A 20,444-nucleotide genomic window follows, 5' to 3' on the forward strand; every position below is an offset into this window, starting at 1 on the left:
AAATGCGCACGTATAGGAGCGGCCTTAGTGAACGCTGCTCACGTCACGCGTGAGCCCACAGCCACGCTGCACGCCCCGTCGAACCCTCCGCTTCGAGCGTCCACTCAGGCCTTACACTTAAGGGGCCCACTGAATACCAGTCCGCCGGACGATATCGGCCTGTCAGTTGTTCGGAGCTGTCAACTTTTTGTTCTAACTGACAGGCCGATATCGTACGGCGGGCTGTTTGGACGCCAATGACCGATATATCCGCACCGTAGGTTCAACACCAAAGACCGTCGGTGACAGACCACAGAGCAACATAGAACTACGTGCATATACAAGTTCAACTTCAGTTTTGACACTTCAATGATGTGGCGTCTGAGTGACAGCTTTTGTGTTTGACACGGCGTGGAAAAGATTAATCAGTGAGCCCCTTTAGAGCATTTAGTAACGGGAGACGCCTTGTCTGTCATTTTTTGTACAAAACATAGGGGCTACCGCGAAAACCGAAATTCGCAAATTGCGGGGATCTTTCTCTTTTACTCCAATGAAGGCGTAATTAGAGTGACAGAGAAGGATCCCCGCAATTTACGAAATTCGGTTTTCGCGGTAGCTCCTCTGACCCGCTTTTGCTTTGTTTCGTTCAATTTTCAAACAACGCAAAATCAACTCTATTTCCTAAAGTTTAGGTTCAAATTTCAGTGGCAAATTTTGGATGTGGAGCCACTGATTAAAATGCCTACATGGCTTAATTTGCGCTTTAGTATCTATTTTTTCTTTTTATGCAGCAGTTTTTAATATACCGGTTGCATGTACACCAGTACACCTAGCTGCAAAAGTGCATATCCACTATAATAATTAATTTCATTCATAACGTGCCCATGCAATTTTTCAGAACGTGGTACAGTCGGCGACAGAGATTTTTACATTTTTACAATTTACAAAGGAGTAAGCATAGATTACTATATGTTATTGGAGTAAGGTGCAATAGTGTAAACATATATTTGACGTCGACTGTACATATACCAGAGGACAGTAAATAAATGGAATGGAATGGACTTACAACTTCGAATTCATTTAGCACTCTACCATTTTCCAGTTGTTATTCTTGCATGGATTTTTACAACTGTACCGCCATCTAATGAAAAACTTGTGAAGTTGCTATGCTACACTACATAGTACACTTTTCTGCAGAATCCTTTACATATTGCACAAGGCACGAGATGGCGCTGTTTTCCATAATTATTGTTTTACGAAAATCATAAAAATTTTGGGATTTACCATCACGAGTATTATAAATATTTAATATTTATATTGTATCTTAATTTTTAGGCGCAATTTTGAATGAAATAGAAATCTCATTCTCGACCAAGTTGTGATGCATGTTTATTTTTAACCATGAAAAAAACGCCTCTGCGCCTTCATCACATTTTTGACAGCTGGAAGCCAGCGCCGACCAAACCGAGCAACTGGATCAATCGAAATCAATGTAGGTCTCTTGGCACGACCAAAATTTCGTTAAAGCAGCGTCAGAATATAAGTGAAGTATCCGTTCCGTTCATCCTACACACGTAACACACGAGCTATGCTTTAAATAACGCTTCAAAACCGACATGGACTCGATAATCTAACACGGTAGTGCCGCCTTGTCATGAGATCGAGGCTTATGTAACATTTTTGTCCGTGAATTTAACCAAACTGTGCACTGATAACAATTGTTTACCCTGGTCAGGAGGTAAGGGGTGTGGTTTTTATCAATAATACTTGACCCAATACTTACGTATTCGCTGACTAACCTTGAAATAAAATCGCATGCTATGTGCTTTAGCCGTGCATTTTGTGCACTGAAATCTTGTAAAATTTCAACATTAATGCGAAAATTCCGCTTTATATTGCCTTATTTCATGATTTTCAACAATAATTTTTTCTCATACTTTCACTTCTCGTGTCACTGCTAGAAATGTCATCAGGCATTGATCCAATTTCGCAATTGTTTTTTTTTTAAGAAATTCGCGAAAGGTTATACTTTCTTTTTAATTGTCTATTGGCGTGATTTTGTTCTTTTGAACACATGTTGCAAAGTGCTGTAAGTACTAAATTGCAAATTATTTGCGAATTAATTTAAATTTATAATTTGCCTATGAGGAACCTAGTAATAATAATGAATGATAAATGATAACAGCCATTGTCACTATTATCAGATACCGTTGCTATAGTGTTATTATGAGATTTGTTATGATTTAATATTGATTAACATATTTAAACAAAATAAGATATGATTTATAGCTGGTCAACCATATCTTGTCAGTAAAAAAAGGCGAAATTGAAATTTTTTATGGGATGATATCCCTTCGCGCCTACATTTTTCAAATTTGCCGTCTTTTTCTACTGTCAAGATCTGGTTGACCAAGTATAAATCCCATATTACTCAACCTATTACATTTCTTCACATATTAGGTATGTCATCATCTATGTTGCTAAATGAAAATGATTTGTCACAATCATGTGATGAATAGACTATTGATATATGATAGATTGTCTATTGTGTAACTATACTAACAGTAAAACAGCTAGATTTATTTATTTATTTATTTAAACTTTATTGCATGATAAAAATTTTACAAATGGCGAACTTAATGTCTTAAGGCTAAAGACTATATTCCACAGTTACAGATTATTACTATCTGAAATCCCATTTTTCTTAATAAAAGAAAATCATTTACAACAAACAACAATAATCTTATTCAAGTTAATTTATATGTATTTTGAATTGACAGATAGACTAAAAACAATATTTCTACTCACTGTAAATTTGAATAAGCACCTCTATAATTATAGACCTTGCTCACAAAATTTCAACAGAATCGGTTGAGAAAAACTGTACAGTCAACCCCCGTGATTGTTACGCCATTTAGGGTTCTAGCTAAATTGGACATTCATAGCGTAGGTAACCCAAATGGCGTAACAATCCCGTGTGGTGATTGTACAAGAGAATGCACATACAAAAGCACATTTTGTCTAAACTAAATCGCAGCACTCAATCTATAATTGAGTATACATTGTTCTAGGATAAAGTAACTTACGTCCAGGATGCTCCGACGCTGCTCGAGCCACCTGCAGAGCCTGTACCGGCGGCAGCCGGTGCGGCTCCGCTCCACCAGGGTCCTCGCCTTGCCCCGCACCACCATGGTCGCTACTAAGCAGGTAAACTCAATTTTAACTTTAATCTTGTCCATCATACCTTCTAGCTTTCTACAGTGACAAGGTTTCGTGGTTTTTAACATGCCACGTCAGCCCATTATATGATAGAGTCAAAGTTGTGTATTTCTTCACAATGCTATCTATAGATATATATTTTAAATTTACCTACATCATTTTGATCATGATAGAATTAGGTTCTGACAAAATTCTAGGATTCCTGGGATATTTTTTATCAATAGGCTTGTATGCGTAAACATAAATATTTTTATCATATACAGTCAGCAGCAATAGTTGCTAAGCGGGCGAAGTGTTCAAAATGATCTTGACGCGACTTTATTGTTAAGAGAATAAGAGCGCGTCAATGTACTTTAAAAAATCAACAGATGTGACAGTGTTTTAAACAAAATCAGAAACTGCTGTATCACTAATTATATATTCAATTCTCTTCCATGCATCTCTTTCTATAGCAATATCAACCCAATCCTCTCGAAAGTCGTCAAGACTACCGTGAAGCTAATTAATATTCAATGTAAACTCACGTTTAATTGCAGGCGCTCCCACTGGTGTCCCATAACCAAGTGGCCTCCATTCACTTCACCAGCCCCCTCTGGGAGACCCAGGACGTCATGACGCCAAGCTTCCCCGACTCCGTGTCTGAGGGCGATGTCAAACTCGATAAAAAAGTCGGTGACGCCGTCGCTGCCGACGAGGTCGTGCTAGAAATCGAGACAGACAAGACCGCTATACCTGTCATGGCGCCCGCCCATGGCATAATCAAGGAGCTGTATGTGAAAGATGGTGAAACTGTTAAAGCGGGACAGAAGCTGTTCAAGCTTGAGATTACGGACGCGGCGCCGGCTAAAGCTGCGCCTACGCCGGCGGCTGAGCCGCCTAAAGCTGCCGCTCCACCGCCGCCGCCGACGCCTGCTGCGGCACCCCCACCACCGCCCGCGGCCGCCGCTCCACCACCCCCTAGACCGGCCACACCTCCAGCTGCCCCTATTTCATCCATTCCAGTTGCTGCTATTCGTCACGCGCAAGCGATCGAAACCGCCTCCGTCAAAGTACCCCCTGCTGACTACAGTAAAGAGATTGCTGGTACACGCACGGAACAGCGCGTGAAGATGAACAGGATGAGGCAGCGTATCGCCCAGCGGCTCAAGGAAGCCCAGAACACGAACGCCATGCTTACGACCTTCAACGAACTCGACATGTCTTACATCATGGCTTTCAGGAAGAAGAATTTGGACGCTTTCACTAAGAAGCATGGCGTCAAGTTGGGCTTGATGTCGCCTTTCGTAAAAGCTGCAGCTAGCGCGCTGTTGGACCAGCCTGTAGTCAACGCCGTCATCGAAGGAAATGAGATTATCTACCGCGACTATGTAGACATTTCAGTGGCTGTGGCGACTCCTAAAGGTTTAGTCGTGCCTGTGCTGAGAAACGTTCAGAACATGACTTATGCTGATATTGAGTTGACCGTAGCAGGTTTAGCGGAGAAAGCTAGAGACGGAAAGCTGACCGTTGAAGAGATGGACGGTGGCACTTTCACCATCAGCAACGGAGGAGTCTTCGGTTCTTTAATGGGCACTCCGATAATCAACCCGCCTCAGTCAGCCATCTTGGGCATGCATGGAATCTTCGAACGCCCCATCGCTCTGAACGGACAAGTAGTCATCAGACCGATGATGTACATCGCGCTGACATACGACCACAGACTAATCGATGGACGCGAAGCGGTTATGTTCCTGAGGAAAATCAAGCAGGGAGTGGAAGACCCGACCAGCATTATCGCTGGCTTGTAAAGTACTGGCCAGTTGTGATTGTGAGTTACCATCATAGACTCAGCCGTACTTTTTTTGGCAAAGGAACTTAACTTGCCAGCCAAGTTAATTTAACTTTTGTCATTTGACACTGCCAAGTCGTCATTTAGTAATTTCAATTTATTCTTCAAATTTTTTTGATCTAATTATTTATCTCAAGTAAAAAAATCATGATTGTTTGTGAATGTTATATGTGTTGGTCCATTTTTGTATGGATAAATCCATGTTATAAACGGGTTAAGTAAAAGACAAGGCTGAGTCTGTGTACCATCTAACAGTTGGCAATGCTGGCAATAAGAGAATTGTGAAGATCATGTAAATTATGTTTATTAGTAGTACTCAAACTGGCACCATGTGTATATTTATTTTACGTACGCTCGACCGTATGTGATTGTATTATTTATCATGTTTTAAGTAATAATATACGAAGCAGTACGTTTCTCCTATGTGAGTTCGCCTTTTATTTATATTATTATCTCATATATTAATCTGTAGCACGTATACCTCTTGCATCGTATGGTTCCTATGCCAGTTCCTAAGCCTCTTGAAAAAAAAATTAAATATACGAGACGATATATTTGTATATGTAAAATTAAAATTAAAGCTTGAACTAGAAATTTTAACAAAATTGAAGTTGCGTGGTTTTGGCACTCCACGTCTGCATGTCATGTCATGTCATAGACTAAAATAGTTAAAGAAGAATACTTTTGGTTTGGACTCAACAAAAAGTTTAATTTCAAAAAAGTTATAACATTTTACATATTATACTTGTATCTACGGCGCCACCGTACTTGTAAAATGTATGTAAAAAATTAGTTCCTTTTTTCGCCACCCACTTAAATTAATTTGTAGTAGTAGTACAAAGATACCTCGGTCGATAGCGGTGGCACCACTCTCTATGCTAACCCATGTCGATTCTGTGTACTACTTTAGTTCCTCTTTTCGCCGTCGTATCAATAAAGCTTTGTTGTGTCAAATCCGTTACCATGACAACGAGCTGTGTTCTTTATGCTGTATGTACGATTGTCATAAAATCGTGGTGAAATAGCGCAAAAAAATATTTTAAACTAATTTTAATTACGTGATAAATTAAACTGTTGCGAATAGTTTTTAATGTTGTAGTTTTTTGTAGTGACACAATTTTTTACTGTTGACCCATATTGTGAAATGATGTCAAGGTAAGCAAAATTATATGTTATGTAGGTACCTAATTACCTAATTGATTTTCTATGAATAAATTCGCATCGCATTGTCTGCGTCGTATTCTAACTACAGCTTACAATTTAACGTAGTTGGTTGGTGAGGTATTGTTGCGATGGTTTTCTAGTAAAAGGCTTACTTTGGGACTAAAGTAGGTACTAATTTATTTACTGACCAGTATGCAAATCAGTCACACGCAAAAGCGATAAGTCTAACCCTGGTATACCCACACAGTAGTTAACTTAAGAATCAGATGTACCTAGCCGCGGCCATAATATTAAAGTAAAAATTAATTGAATTAAGCTTTAAAAAAAATATTTTATCTATTTAATTTTATTTTAATAAGTAAGACTACCGGTCTGGCCTAGTGGGTAATGACCCAGCCTGAGAAGCCGATGGTCCTGGGTTCAAATCCCGGTAAGAGCATTTATTTGTAAGCACAGATATTTGTTCCTTAGTCATGGGTGTTTTCTATGTATTTAAGTATTTGTATATTACATATATCGTTGTCTAAGTACCCACAACACAAGCCTTCTTGAGCTTACCGTGGGACTTAGTCAATTTGTGTAAGAATGTCCCTATAATATTTATTTATAAGTTCTCAGAAATTTTATCATTTTAGGTATTTCTGAAAACATGCAAGCTGCCAAAAAACCGATTAAAAAAACTACAAGCAAAGACAAACTGCAAGAAGAAAAAATAAAGCTACAAGATGACAAACTAAAAAAAAGCACTTACAATGTTTCAACCCCACGGAACTTCGTGCAAAAGTCCTCTACCGCTGATATTTATAAAACTCCTAAAAAAATAGCAGGGTATTCAAAAGACTATAAAAATTCACCAATGAAAGACTATTTAAAATCCTCACCGTCGTCCATAAGTCAAATTAGTAGTTCAAGCAAAATTAGTACTAGTACAACTAATAGTACAAGTAAAGTTAGTACTAGTACAACTAATAGTACAAGTAAAGTTAGTACTAGTACAAGTAAAGTTAGTGGCAGATCTAGAATCAATGAAGCAAGTAACAGTACTAGCAAAGCTAAAACAAGTAATACTAGTACTAGCAATGTAAGAGTTAGAACAGCTAAAGATCTACCATTTGTGAATGTTACTGTTAATTCTCCTATAGCTAAGAGGAAATTAGATTTAAATGAAACTAACAATAAAGTTATAGATCAAAATAAGCCTAAAGATAGAAAAGTAAAAGACGATAAAGAAGTTAAAGTTATTAAAACAAATGAAAAAGATGATGGAGAAAGAATTAGAACAAAAACGAGGACTTTAGATGAAGATGAAGTGAAAGAATTGACACCTGATAGAATAGATAATAATGAAGAAATGATAAATTTGAAACAGAAGTTGGTTGCGAGACCGAAGGCTTTTTATGTGGGGCTGGATGGAGATAAGGATAAGGTATGTGAAATTTTTGTAGATAAAAAATATTGTTAGACTACAATTTTGGTCATGTACAAATAGCAACACTCTTAACTGTCCATCGGTGGACCTTATGCTTTTTGTAATAAGGTTTAGGAACTGTCAACTGTCAACTGTTATGTAATCTTTTTGCTTTTTTTAAGAACGATTTCGTTCTGCTCTATACGGCACAACCGAGGTTTGAAATTACGATTTTTATTACCACACATTTGAAGGTTAAACTTCATCATTTTTAGGGTAATCCGTACCTCAAAAGGAAAAAAACGGAAGCCTTATAGGATCACTCGTGCGTCTGTCTGTCCGTCTGTCACAGCCAATTTTCTCCGGGACCAATTAAGTTGAAATTTTTCTATAAATGTTCAGTTTCTTATGTTCTTCTAAAGATATACCAAAGATTGTCCTTACACAGGCTCCGACCAAAAGCGACGAAGAGGTTAGCTACGAAGATGACTTCGAAAGCTACGAATCTGACTTCGATTCTTACCACAGTGAGAATACACAAGGAAGCTCTGAACATGAGACCGAAGGTGGGAGAGAGATGGAGGTTGGAGAGGACGCGGGAGAGAGAGAGAAGGAAAAGGATGAGGAGAATATGCTGGATTCAGGTATGATCTTGCTCGATAGGTGGTTTGGTGGGATATTAACGCATTACTGCTGCGCTTGTAGCCAATAACGCGTTTTTCTGCTTTGTAGCGAAGTGCTTATATGAAAATGCTGACAATAATGACTGTTTAGATTATTAACTACTTCTTCATAAACGGCTGCTAACTTAATCAGTTGATGATTGTCGTTTGTCCCTATCTGTCGTTATGCCATAGAGACGATCATCAGCTGATTAACTTAGCAGACATGTATGAATAACGCCGTTAAAGTTTAAACCATTATCAGGGAGCTTCGACCTTCGCGAGCAGCGCTCAGCCAAATCCAAGCCTTCAGCCATGGAGTTCATTCCGGAGACAGAAGAAGACAAGGCCAGTTCCCTGGACGAGGGGTTCCAGGACAGCTCCAGTGCTGTCTCCAGCATGAGGACAGTGGAAGTGCTGGAGAGGTATTTATCATATGTGGATTATCATTGGAAAAGGGTCCTTAGGCTCCTGAGTCAGAAGACAAGGTCAGTTCTCTGGACGAGGGGTTCCAGGACAGCTCCATGCAGTGCTGTGTTCAGCCAGCATGAGGACTGTGGAAGTGCTGGAGAGGTATGTATCATATGTGGATTATCATTGGAGAAGGCTCCCAATGCTCCTCGAGTCAGAAGAAGACAAGGCCAGTTCCCTGGACGAGGGGTTCCAGGACAGCTCCAGTGCTGTGTCCAGCATGAGGACAGTGGAAGTGCTGGAAAGGTATGGATTTGCCAGATCGGGTAGTAGACTCGGCAATAGAACAGTTTAGATATAAGGTACTTACTGGATCGCCTTTCTTTTATACATATACATAAAGTCTATTTTTTTATTCGGTAGACTGAAATGACAGTTAATAGTATGGACATGAAATGTCATTTCATACTATTAACTGTCATTTCAGTCTACCGAATAAAAAAATAGACTTTAGCTACAATTAAAATGGGAAGGGCACGCCAGGAGCCTCTTTATTTGCGATAGGTATATGTCAAGTTTAAGTTTCCGTTTTCTTTATTTTACATTTATTCTATTCTCTATATCAAACTTTATGTCACAGGGTGGCAGACCCCAACGCGCACGATCCCTTCTAAAAGGTGTTCGTGAGTTTTTGGTTTACAAGACATTTGTCTTTTCAGACCCCTCTTCATAGATTTCAACAAATCAAAAGAGAAAAAACGCAAGAGACGCATAGTCGATAACATGTTGCGTCGAGCAAAAGACATATTGAGCATGGTAACACTGCACGAAATGTCATTCACGCTCTTCGAAATGAAGCCCATATCCTACGACTTGTATATGGCAACATTCGGCCGAACGAATTATACGCAAAGTGCAGTTCAAACTTTTGATGATGGTATCACTGAGGAGATTCAAACGGATGAGATTGATGTAGAGAATAAGTGGACACAACATCCTGTTAAATTTTCAAAAGCAGATGTATACTTAAATGATCATACTTTGAAGAAAAATAAAAGGAATAGTGATGATTATACGTCGAAATTTAAGTTTTTATTCGAAGATCGTGGGACCAATGATTTTGATACATTCAAAGAATACAAAGAGAATGAATTAAGGATTTTACTCGAGCAAAAAAGTGGGGTTGGCAGTTGTGAAATGTTGCCACATGAAATATATAAGAGTAAATTAAAGGATGATTTTAGTACGAACGCATTGGGAAGGTTTTTGAAGAAGGTTGAAAGGAAAGTCAGCCATGTTTTAAATTTAAATGGCATCGTATCTGACAATGTAACAAAATCTAACTTGCCGTTTAGCTCTGGATATGTCGGTATAACAACAAAAAATGTCTCGGAAGAGAAGTCTTTTCTAAAACAAGCAAAAATTACAAGTTTAATATTTTCAGAGGATAAAAGCAATTTAATTTTGACGGTGCATAAGAAATTTACTAATGGAGTTTTGGCGGGGAAATGTCTAGTTTGTCTATGGGACGCTAGTGTTGCCAGGAGTGAGTTGATAAAAATTTTGGTTGCCATAGATAATGTGGTTTTAGGAAGATTTAGAGGAAATACTGATGGACTGCTTGTAGCCGCTTTAGAAGATGGGTAAGATTTTATGTTTAGTTATTTTTGACGAGCTTTTATTTGCTTTCATGTTTGTTACTTGATGTGTTAGGTCTAAAGCGCTACACACACCTTCATTAATCTATAATCCTAAGTCGTAAAGGTGTAATCGAGTTAATAGTATGAATTTTATGAAATGATTTTTACGCTTAAGACCCTAATCTGTTAAACATAAGCCATTGTTTCTATTATGCAACGGTCAGCTTCTATTCACAGCGGCTACCGCGAAAACCGTATTTCGCAAATTGAGGGCATTTTTCTCTGTCACTCTAATTACGCCTTCATTGGAGTAAAAGAGAAAGATCCCCGCAATTTGCGAAATTAGGTTTTCGCGGTAGCCCCTATCAGCTCCCGTGTTAGGCACGTGGCAAAGCGATAGTATTTTAATTTTTTTTTGTAATCGTAGATCATTATAGATATCTCCGTATGTATTTTTTTTATTGATATAATTTTAGTTCCTTGCATCTTTGGGACTTGTCAGAAGAACCGACATGGCGGGACGATGTTGCCAGCTCGAAAAAAGATGAAATAGTCCAAATAAATACGGAATTATTGACCGCAGCGGAAATTGATAGAGAATTTAATCAGAAGAATATCAATGTTAATGATCAGGTATTTATTAACCGTTTCGATGCGGATGGCACGACAGGCGTATCATCAATGTTTTAACGTGTGGCGTATAACACGATAGGCGTGCCATCCGCAACGAATACTGGAATCGCCGCCACAGCCAAAAGTTTACGAAAATGGAACACGCATTTCTTAATTATTACCAGAGCTCGGCGGGGGTTAGCTATTTACCTTATAATTTGACATGGTTCCCCTATCTTTGGCATATTTTTTTTTGTAATAATTCTATTCTGCATAATAACTTTTGGCATAACATACTTTTAGCATAAACTCACTTGGTACTGGATAGTTGCGCATACGTACTCTACGCATAATTTTTATTGATCGAAGTATCTTTTGGCATAAAGTTAATGTCCGAATAGAGACCTGGTATCTGTTTCATTTCGCATAATATAATTTGTAATAATTTATTTTTGCATAACTCGCTATTAAGCATAAAGTACTACAAGCATAAAATCTTATGGCACAAAAAAGTTTTGCATACTTGCAAGACTCATAAATGTTTGTAGGCCGAATATTTTTTGAGGGAATTTAATTTGCCAAATGTTTCGAAATTCGCAACTATATTTTGTCATAATTTCATTTCGCCGAATGACCACGTGGCAATTCAACCCTATAATTCATATCATTTTTTGTTTTCGTGGGGTCGCAGTTCTAACCTTAACCCACTTTTCTGGCAACAGCTCGTTTTCGTGGAGTCGCAGTTCTAACCTAACCTAACCCATTTTTCTGGCAACAGTTTTTTATCGGACTCCGCATCTGCTCCGGCGCTACGGGCAAAGCAGCCCCTTCGCCCTTGCGTATCAAAGCGCAGGCACTAATGCTCGCCTCCGCAGCTTCGGCTTACTGGTCGCCTTCGGCGACCAGCCTCAGCCGCTGCGGCTCACATTGTGCTCTGCGCTTTGCTACGGCGGGCGAGGGCTGCTTCCCCTCCGCGCCTCCGGCTTTTTACATACACTCTAGGGGTAGGACAGACAAGACTACGTGGATAGTGGGGTGCTCCGATTCGGATTTTGTGTGCTAAAAATATGTATAGGTACATCCAAAATGCCAATAATATGTTCGGGAACCAAAAGTTTCCAAAATACAAGAATATACATAATAATAATTTTTACACATTATAAATGTAGGCCGATGTACAAATTTCAACTTTATATAGCTTTGTTGTTTTGGCTCTGCGTTGATGAGTCAATCAGCCACATGTTTTGATGCATTTTTAAATAAATTATGCTTGGATTATACAAACTGACGCTTTCTTTAATTTTAACATTCGTGCAAAAACAATTCTACCAAATGTATATTATGACAGATACGTTTTAGGTCATAGAAGTTATGCCAAATAGAGGGAATCGAAATAAATGTTCTGCAATGTAAACATTCGCCTAAAACCTATTATGCTAAACAGATTATGCCAATAACGTTTCGGACAATTGAACAAATGCAAAATAAAATTATTCGTATCAAAAGTCGGCCAAGATAATAATAGTCTATTTAAAATTCGGACTCGCAATCATTCGGGCTATTGTATATTATACAAACTGAAGCTTTCTGCAAATTTAACATTCGTCGAAAAACAGTTCTGCCAAATAGGTTATGCCAGATGCGTTTCGGGACACGGAAGTTATGCCAAATAGACGGAAACCATTTGTATTATGTTATTGTGTTACTTCTGAAAGATATCGTTTTGAAACTTTGCAGGTATGTTAAATACAGGTAACAATTAATGTAATAATCTGCTACCAGTCGGCAATAGTTTTATTAAGTTTGTGGCAAAAATCCCCTTGACACTCTTAATAGTCTTAACCGTTTCGGTCCGTATGGCACAACAGGCGTGTCATCACTGTATTTAACGTGTGGCGTATGACACGATAGGCGTGCCATCATATTCTATGGCGCAAGGCACGCCTGTCGTGTCATGAAATAATTGTTCGCCGCCACAGTCAAGTTTTCGAAAATGGAACACGCAATGAATCGGTTAAGATCGCATACATTTTTGACGGGCATTCAAAATATAACGGTTTTTTTGACAGCATCCACAGATAGCTCAAGCCTTACAAGCGTGCGCGTACACAAGCAGTGCTACCAACTTAACGGACGGAGAGGTCATTGACCGCACGGTGGGATTGGAGTACCTCAGGGCGACGCTAGCGCAGGACAGCGGGCGGAGAGTTGTGGGCCAGGTACGATAGAAGTACCACTGATCTGCCGTTTGAAAGTTTCTAAAATTGCGAAATTTTCAACGTTGGTCAGTAACATTTGTATGGATGGTGAAAATTACCATTTCTAAAATCTCCTTTCTTTGTTACTTGGTATTTTTGGTATCGTCTTGGGTCGTCCCATTCGTTTTTCGTCAAGTTCTTAAATTAGTCCTATTCTGCTTTCGTCACCCATTCTACATTCGTCACAATCGTCGGTGGCTTTCAATGTAGAATGCGTGATGAAAGCAGAATAGGACTAATTTAAGAACTTGACGAAAAACGAACGGGACGACCCAAGACGATACCGTATTTTTTTCCAGAAGCGAAATGGCCTTTATATTTTTGTAGTAATTTAGCTATATCTGAGATTATTTTTCAACTTTTTGAAATTATTTGCATCTTGAAAAATCTGTATTTATTTAGGTACCTACATCACGGTTGCCACTGGTCTTTACTTTTTACTAGGGTTGCCAGTCTGGGTTTGTAAATTTGTAACTTAAACTAACAAAACTAGGCCCAGTAAGTTCAAATAAGTACCTAATTTGTCATCTTTTTATGTTAACGAATAATCTAACCTAATTATTACAGGTCTGTTCATTACAACGGCTAGGAATCCTAACAATATGGACGATAATTCAAGAAAAATCCAAAACTCACGACTTAGGCAAAGCGTTCTGGTCCAAAATGAAACTAGAAAAAACTCAAACAATATCTATAGCCAAACTTCTTAGCGCTAAAGACATAAGCGACAACGCTTTCAATTTAAACGCTGGTAAAAAGAGGTTATTAAAAAGAAAACAAGACAAAATACTGGCCAGAAATTTTACGCGCCAAAAATCGGCAGAGAGTGACATTGACAGACCGCGCAGTGTTGCAAGCGCAAGAAAATTGCCAGTTGAAAATAAATTACCCCACGATTGGGAGAGTGGGGTTGTGTGTGGAGATTTGAAAATAGTGCAGTACAATAATAGTGATAGGTTTTTGGTGGCAAAGAATAATGGGGAGGTTTTGAGTTGTACGAGGAGTTTGGGCGCTGTGAAGATTGAAAGGCTGTGTGTTTCTAGTGAGTATAAATCATTTATTATTTACATACTTACCTACTAACTTATTGGGGAACACAAATAAATGGATACTTATAGTGTCAAAAGTTTTTTGAACCACCTCTGATCCCGCGTACATATTTTAGTACATATGTATTCCGTAATATATTCTGAATTTTTAAACGGTGTCTAAAAGTTCAAAGTTCCAAAACAAACCAACTGCTCCTGGGTCTCAGGAGGACATGCTCAGAAACAATGTCAAAATAAGTTTTTAACTTATAATGAGCTTAAATACGAACCAAAAACTATACGCAGTCTTAAATTTTTAGAAGAAAAAAATACCACGGCTGGATTTAGCATTGCCAGCCTTGTGTTACTTAACGACCTCGCTTCGTTCGCGTGTTAATCTCTAATATTAACCACATATTTGCAGCGGACACTTCCTCTATAACGTGCCTGGAGGTTTCACCCCATGGACCCTATTTCCTCGCAGCATCAGACGCTGGGACCATCAGCCTGTACTCCCTGATGCAGGCCAGAGTATTGCTCACACTGGACTGCCGGTAAGGCTACATAGCGTTTTTCCCATCATGGCGACCCTGCCAACCAGTGTTTTGGTTCTAAACAACAGACGCGGCGATGAAGATCGACGGGTAGCATCACCCCATGGACCCTATTTCCGCAGCATCAGACGCTGGAATTATCAGCCTGTACTCCCTGGTGGAGGCTAGAGTATTGCTTACACTTGACTGCCAGTAAGGCTACATAACGTTTTTCCCATCATGGCGACCCTGCCAACCACTGTTTCGGTTCTAAACAACAGACGCGGCGATTTTCAACGGGTAGCATCACCCCATGGACCCTATTTCCTCGCAGCATCAGACGCTGGCTGGAACTATCAGCCTGTACTCCCTGATGCAGGACAGAGTATTGCTAACACTTGACTGCCGGTAAGGCTACATAACGTTTTTTACATGGCGACCCTGCCAGCCTTTGACTTGGCTCTAAACAACCGAAGTGGTGATACTGGTCTTGAACAGGTCGTATCACCTTATGGACCCTATTTCCTCGCTGCATCGGATACTGGAACTCTCAGCCTGTACTCTCTTGTGGAGGCCAGGGTATTGATAGATAGGTAAACCATTTTATTGCTCACACTGGACAGCCGGTAAGGTACATGACGTTTTTCTCATCATGGCGACCCTGCCAGCCCTTGTTTCGGTTCTAGAAGCGGCGAGGTACCAGAGACGGGTAGACCCTATAGACCAGTGGTTCCTAACCTTTTCAGTCCGGTCACCCCTATGACTAACTAGGGAACCTGATTTTACCTCTCCTCCCAATGATAATAAAAAATAAAACGTGTACGTTTGTTGTATTATTATATTAGGTTAGCTTATTACCCCCGTAAAATACCAGTTTTACCCCCACGGGGGTAATTACCCCCAGGTTAGGAACCACTGCTATAGACCCTATTTCCTAGCAGCATCAGGCGCTGGAACCATCAATATTCTCTGGCAACTCCCGAGAATTGCCTGCCGGTAAGGCTACATGACGTTTTACGTTAAAAGACAGTCAGCGATAAAAGCTTGTATCAAAAATTAAAATTGGGTACTTTCCTCTAGGTACTTAAAATAAATTATTTCACACCGTGCACGAAATAAAGCACCAGATAATTATTAGAAAACATAGACAGCAGTTATTTTTAAACACAATTTATATTTAATAAATCGGATTGAAATATAAAAAGTAGGTGAGTTGACCGTGACGTCACTTCACCCGTTTTCATATAAATTCCATTTTAGAAAATCGTTTTGACAGTTCTAAAAAAGAAGCTGATTTGACTAGTATAAATACAAACACAAAAATACAAAATTTCTTTATTAACCAAGTAGAGCTAGCAAGATTGACAAAAGTAGGTAATTATACATGTATAATACACACGTTACATTACAGGATTAACAGTAGCCCTCACACTAGGTCAAGCCTGTGTCGTGAGGACTGTGGTGAGACAGTAATAGCCAAACGAATTAACAACTAGGTGGTGCTATAATACGAGTACAAGATAGTATAAATTTACAATACTACAAGTTAATTATGAATATTAAACTTTAAGTTAAGGTGGGCAACTAAACTAATTAAGCTAACTTACATGCAGATAATGACTAATAACTATAAAAATTAGTGGGTTATGCACTTTACTCTGTGCGCACGTGTCCATGTGTGTGTGTGTGTGTGTTGTATGTGTGTGTATGTGTTTGTGTGTGTGAGAGAGTGTGAGTCTGCATGTGTTTTACTGCAAAGGTTTCAGCACCTCTTCAGTTTCCTTGTAAGAGAGAGAACCTAGCCACCTTCGGACAACATTCTGAAATTCCTTGAGTGTCATGTTCTGGACGCTGAATATTTTTGCTATGTGATTGTACACATATGGGTGGAGAAATTGCGGAAAGCGACGTGCATAAGGCGTTTGCGTTTTGTTCCGTGGAACTCGAAAAGTCCTTTTGCTGGTAAGGGTTGCGAAGCTGGGCGAGTTTATCGTGTTTCGATGCATTATCGTACCTATCCTGTAGATAAACAATTGCCGGACCGAAAGCGAGCTGGATTGTGTAAGTAGTTGATCTGTTGGAAATTGAAAGGGCTTTTTATACAATGTTTTTAAGACGGATCTTTGTGCCCTTTCTATACTGAGCATCATAGAAGTACCTGCCCCGCCCCATACCGATATACAGTACCCCAATATAGATTGACACAATGTAACGTATACTAGTCTTCGAACCCGTTCGTCGGCACAATTACGAATTAGCCGCATCACATACGCAAGCTTCCTGACTCGTTGCGATAGAGATGCTACATGCTCTTTGAAAGAGAAGTGTTGATCGATGTCCACGCCTAGATAACGTACGCAGTCTGCACGGCTGATCGATTCACTTATGTTATTAGAGACTGAGTTGTGGAAGCATCTAATACGCAACGGCATTTCGTGATTCGGTTCGGAGGCCTTAGTTTTGTGGAAGCAGATGTATTTGGACTTTTTGACGTTAAGGGATAGTAAATTATTGTCTAACCAGACCTTTAGGGCATTCACACCTGCTTTAGCTCTACGCATAGTATCAGCCCATGAGTTGCCGCAAAATATGGCAGCTGTGTCATCTGCGTAACAAATTAGATTATCTATAGGGCTATTAGTGCTAACAGAGAAGATGTCATTAATGTAAATGACAAATAACGTTGGGCCCAGTACGCTTCCTTGAGGTACCCCGAAGACTGTTGGCAAGCTTTTACTTAGGCAGTCACCGACCCTGACACTCTGATACCTATCTGTGAGATAGCTACGGAACCATTGAAGCGGTAGCCCCCGGATGCCATAGTGCTCTAGCTTGTTCAGAAGTATGGATAAAGACACTGTGTCGAACGCTTTGGCGAGGTCAAGGAATACGCAATAAAGTAGCCAATTTTGACAGAATACTTTTTTAATCGCCGTTATTTTGATTACTTTTAGCAACAGCCCTCCGCAAGAACCATCAGGACCGCAAGCCGACTTCAAGGGTAGGTTCGTCGATAGGCCGCCAAGTCACAGTCACAGTGCCGGTGATATCAATTTAACTAGCAGGGTAAGTTCTTGTAAAATCAACTTTTTCTTGTCACACGTTGCTATGGTTACGGTCTCCTGTCACTCTTAAAGCCTGACCAGTAATATATGATCATTGTCAAGAGGGCGCTGTTATTCTCATGTATAGGGTGACAGTTCAGTTTAGTATGAATAAAAACCGGCCAAGTGCGAGTCGGACTCGCGCACGGAGGGTTCCGCACCATCAACAAAAAATAGAGCAAAACAAGCAAAAAAACGGTCACCCATCCAAGTACTGACCCCGCCCGACGTTGCTTAACTTCGGACAAAAATCACGTTTGTTGTATGGGAGCCCCACTTAAATCTTTATTTTATTCTGTTTTTAGTATTTGTTGTTGTAGCGCCAACAGAAATACATCATCTGAGAAAATTTCAACTATCCTAGCTATCACGGTCCATGAGTTACAGCCTGGTGACAGACAGACGGACGGACGGACAGCGGAGTCTTAATAATAGAGTCCCGTTTTTAGCCTTTGGGTACGGAAAAAAAACTAAATTCAATATATTTTTTCAGCTATCCGTGACATCAGTCCTCTGGTCTCGCGTCAATCCGTTCTGCATTTTCTCCGTATCTCCGGAAGGTCTTTCCTGCTGGGAGCTCACTCACAGCGATATATACCCTAAACACACGGGAGTAAAGTCCACAATCACCTGCATGTCCAGCGATGGAACTTTAGTAAGTGTATTTTACTATTGATTCCTGAAATATTACCGAAAAGTTATACTTTCTTGTTTTTTACTAAAATCTTTACCCTTTGGTAAAAAAAATGAGCGGAACTTGGCCTTCCTCAAAACCTTTACTATTGGAATAAAGGAATCTTGATAAAAAAAATCATAAAATTCATATTATAGTATTGAATTGACGGGCGAGTGAAGCGAGGCGGTTTAGTTAGATGAGGCTGGCAGTTCCGCAGAATTATAGAGCTTTTTCCCAAAAAATTGCGTAGAAATACGACTAAATTATTAACAAATATTACTTATTTTTATAACCCAATTTATTTATTAATATTACTTTTCACAGGCACTGGTGACCAAGGAAGGAGACGTCCAAGTACATAGGCTGTCCGACACCAAAGAGAAATCTGTAGACTACACGAATCTATTTCACAAATACATAGCACTTTTATAGACCATAGACCATCAGTCGTATCAAAGAGAATAGAGTATATTAACTTAATATACTCTATTCTCTAGAAAATATTCTAAAATTACCATGATAGTAACTCTATATACTTAATATTATTAAGTATATAGAGTTACTATCATGGTAATTTTTTTTTAATAATATTAATATTATAAGACTTTAATATTAATATTGTATTATAAGACTTTATTACACAAATTGATTAAGCCACACGGTAAGCTCAAGAAAGCTTGTGTTGTGGGTACTCAGACAACGATAGATATAATATACAAATACTTAAATACATAGAAAACAACCATGACTCAGGAACAAATATCTGTGCTCATCACACAAAAAAATGCCCTTACTGGGATTCGAACCCAGGACCGCGGCTTCACAGGTAGGGTCACTACTCACTAGGCCAGACCGGTCGTCAATTACGTAGGCACAGTATACATTTACTGCCATCTTTCGACAGAACGCCATGGCGCGCCATTTGACTTTGATCCCTATTCTTTCATTTCACTGACACGAGTTAATTTGTTAAATGTCAAAAATTAACGCCATCTACTCGACAGTAGGCTAATGGTATGGGCGCCATCGCTCGAAATGATTGCACCATGACGTTTATATATATCATAGAGAAATAAGTAAGGATAGAGTGGTAATCTAACTCCATACATCAGTTTTCTCATACATCGTTTAGGATTCAATGTGCGCCTTCGCCGTAAATATGTCATTTTGCTCTCTTGAGACACAATCTACTATTACTACATTAGCTGTTAAATTTGAAGCACGGATTTGTCTTAGGCGTTTTACATCCCATGATTCCATGTATCGGTAGTATATAGATCATTTAAAACTAATCCTGTTTCAATTAAACATTAGATTTACCTAATAAATAAGATCATTAAAAATGAAAAACAATTACTGAAATAATATTCACGGAAAACTTTTTGAAACGATTTTTACACACATTTCTTACGATTGTTAAGATTCTTTGTTCTTTTGTCTAAGATGATTGTAAATATTAATATTGTTTATAGATTACAGCAATGAGATTGTCCGTGCACTGATGTCTTGTAATAAATTGATATTAAGTAGATTATTTACATTTTATTTCATGCCTATATTAAGTAAAAGTTAATAAGTACCATAGGTACCATCATGCACCGCGTTAGCTGCGCCATTTAGGGTCCTAGCTAAACTGTTGTTCAATACTTAGTTATAGAAAGCTTATAGAAGCTGGAGCTATAGAAACTAATTACAGGCATATACCTCATGCAATTGTATGTGCAACGTTTCATTATAATCCAACACGTAGTTTTAAAATGAGAACGGAACTCCGTTTGTATGGGAAGGCGAAAATCTTAGAACAAAACTAGAGAAATGGGCAAGCTATGGTGGCGCCATCTATGCAAACCTTTGACAGTCGCCAACCCCATTATCAAAGTGATTAATTTTGATAAATTATCATGTCGTAATGATTACATTCA

General features: G+C 39.0%; 2 protein-coding genes across 4 annotated transcripts; both read left to right on the forward strand.

The window, feature by feature from the left end:
- The first annotated feature begins 1,483 nt into the window (after positions 1-1,483).
- LOC134659518 (dihydrolipoyllysine-residue succinyltransferase component of 2-oxoglutarate dehydrogenase complex, mitochondrial-like) lies at positions 1,484-5,454 on the forward strand. Of its 3 annotated transcripts, none has more exons than XM_063515178.1 (3): positions 1,484-1,522; positions 3,051-3,186; positions 3,735-5,454. In XM_063515178.1, the coding sequence occupies exons 2-3, from the start codon at positions 3,073-3,075 to the stop codon at positions 4,983-4,985; spliced, it is 1,365 nt and encodes a 454-aa protein (XP_063371248.1). In that variant the 5' UTR covers positions 1,484-1,522; positions 3,051-3,072; the 3' UTR covers positions 4,986-5,454. The 3 variants fall into 3 exon arrangements, with proteins under 3 accessions (XP_063371248.1, XP_063371250.1, XP_063371251.1); XM_063515180.1 differs by lacking the exon at positions 1,484-1,522 and adding an exon at positions 1,537-1,717; XM_063515181.1 differs by lacking the exon at positions 1,484-1,522 and adding an exon at positions 1,537-1,709.
- Positions 5,455-7,151: 1,697 nt separating this feature from the next.
- Positions 7,152-18,969, forward strand: LOC134659873 (cytoplasmic dynein 2 intermediate chain 1; the record flags this gene model as incomplete). Its single annotated transcript, XM_063515581.1, has 11 exons — positions 7,152-7,616; positions 8,047-8,242; positions 8,526-8,685; positions 9,391-10,314; positions 10,788-10,944; positions 12,993-13,142; positions 13,749-14,223; positions 14,634-14,763; positions 17,697-17,808; positions 18,340-18,501; positions 18,847-18,969. Coding segments are annotated over 11 exons (3,039 nt in total), but the record flags the coding sequence as incomplete, so codon positions are not given.
- Between the last annotated feature and the right edge of the window lie 1,475 nt (positions 18,970-20,444).

The sequence above is a fragment of the Cydia amplana genome, chromosome 25 (genome assembly GCF_948474715.1).
Source record: "Cydia amplana chromosome 25, ilCydAmpl1.1, whole genome shotgun sequence".
Classification (NCBI taxonomy): domain Eukaryota; kingdom Metazoa; phylum Arthropoda; class Insecta; order Lepidoptera; family Tortricidae; genus Cydia; species Cydia amplana.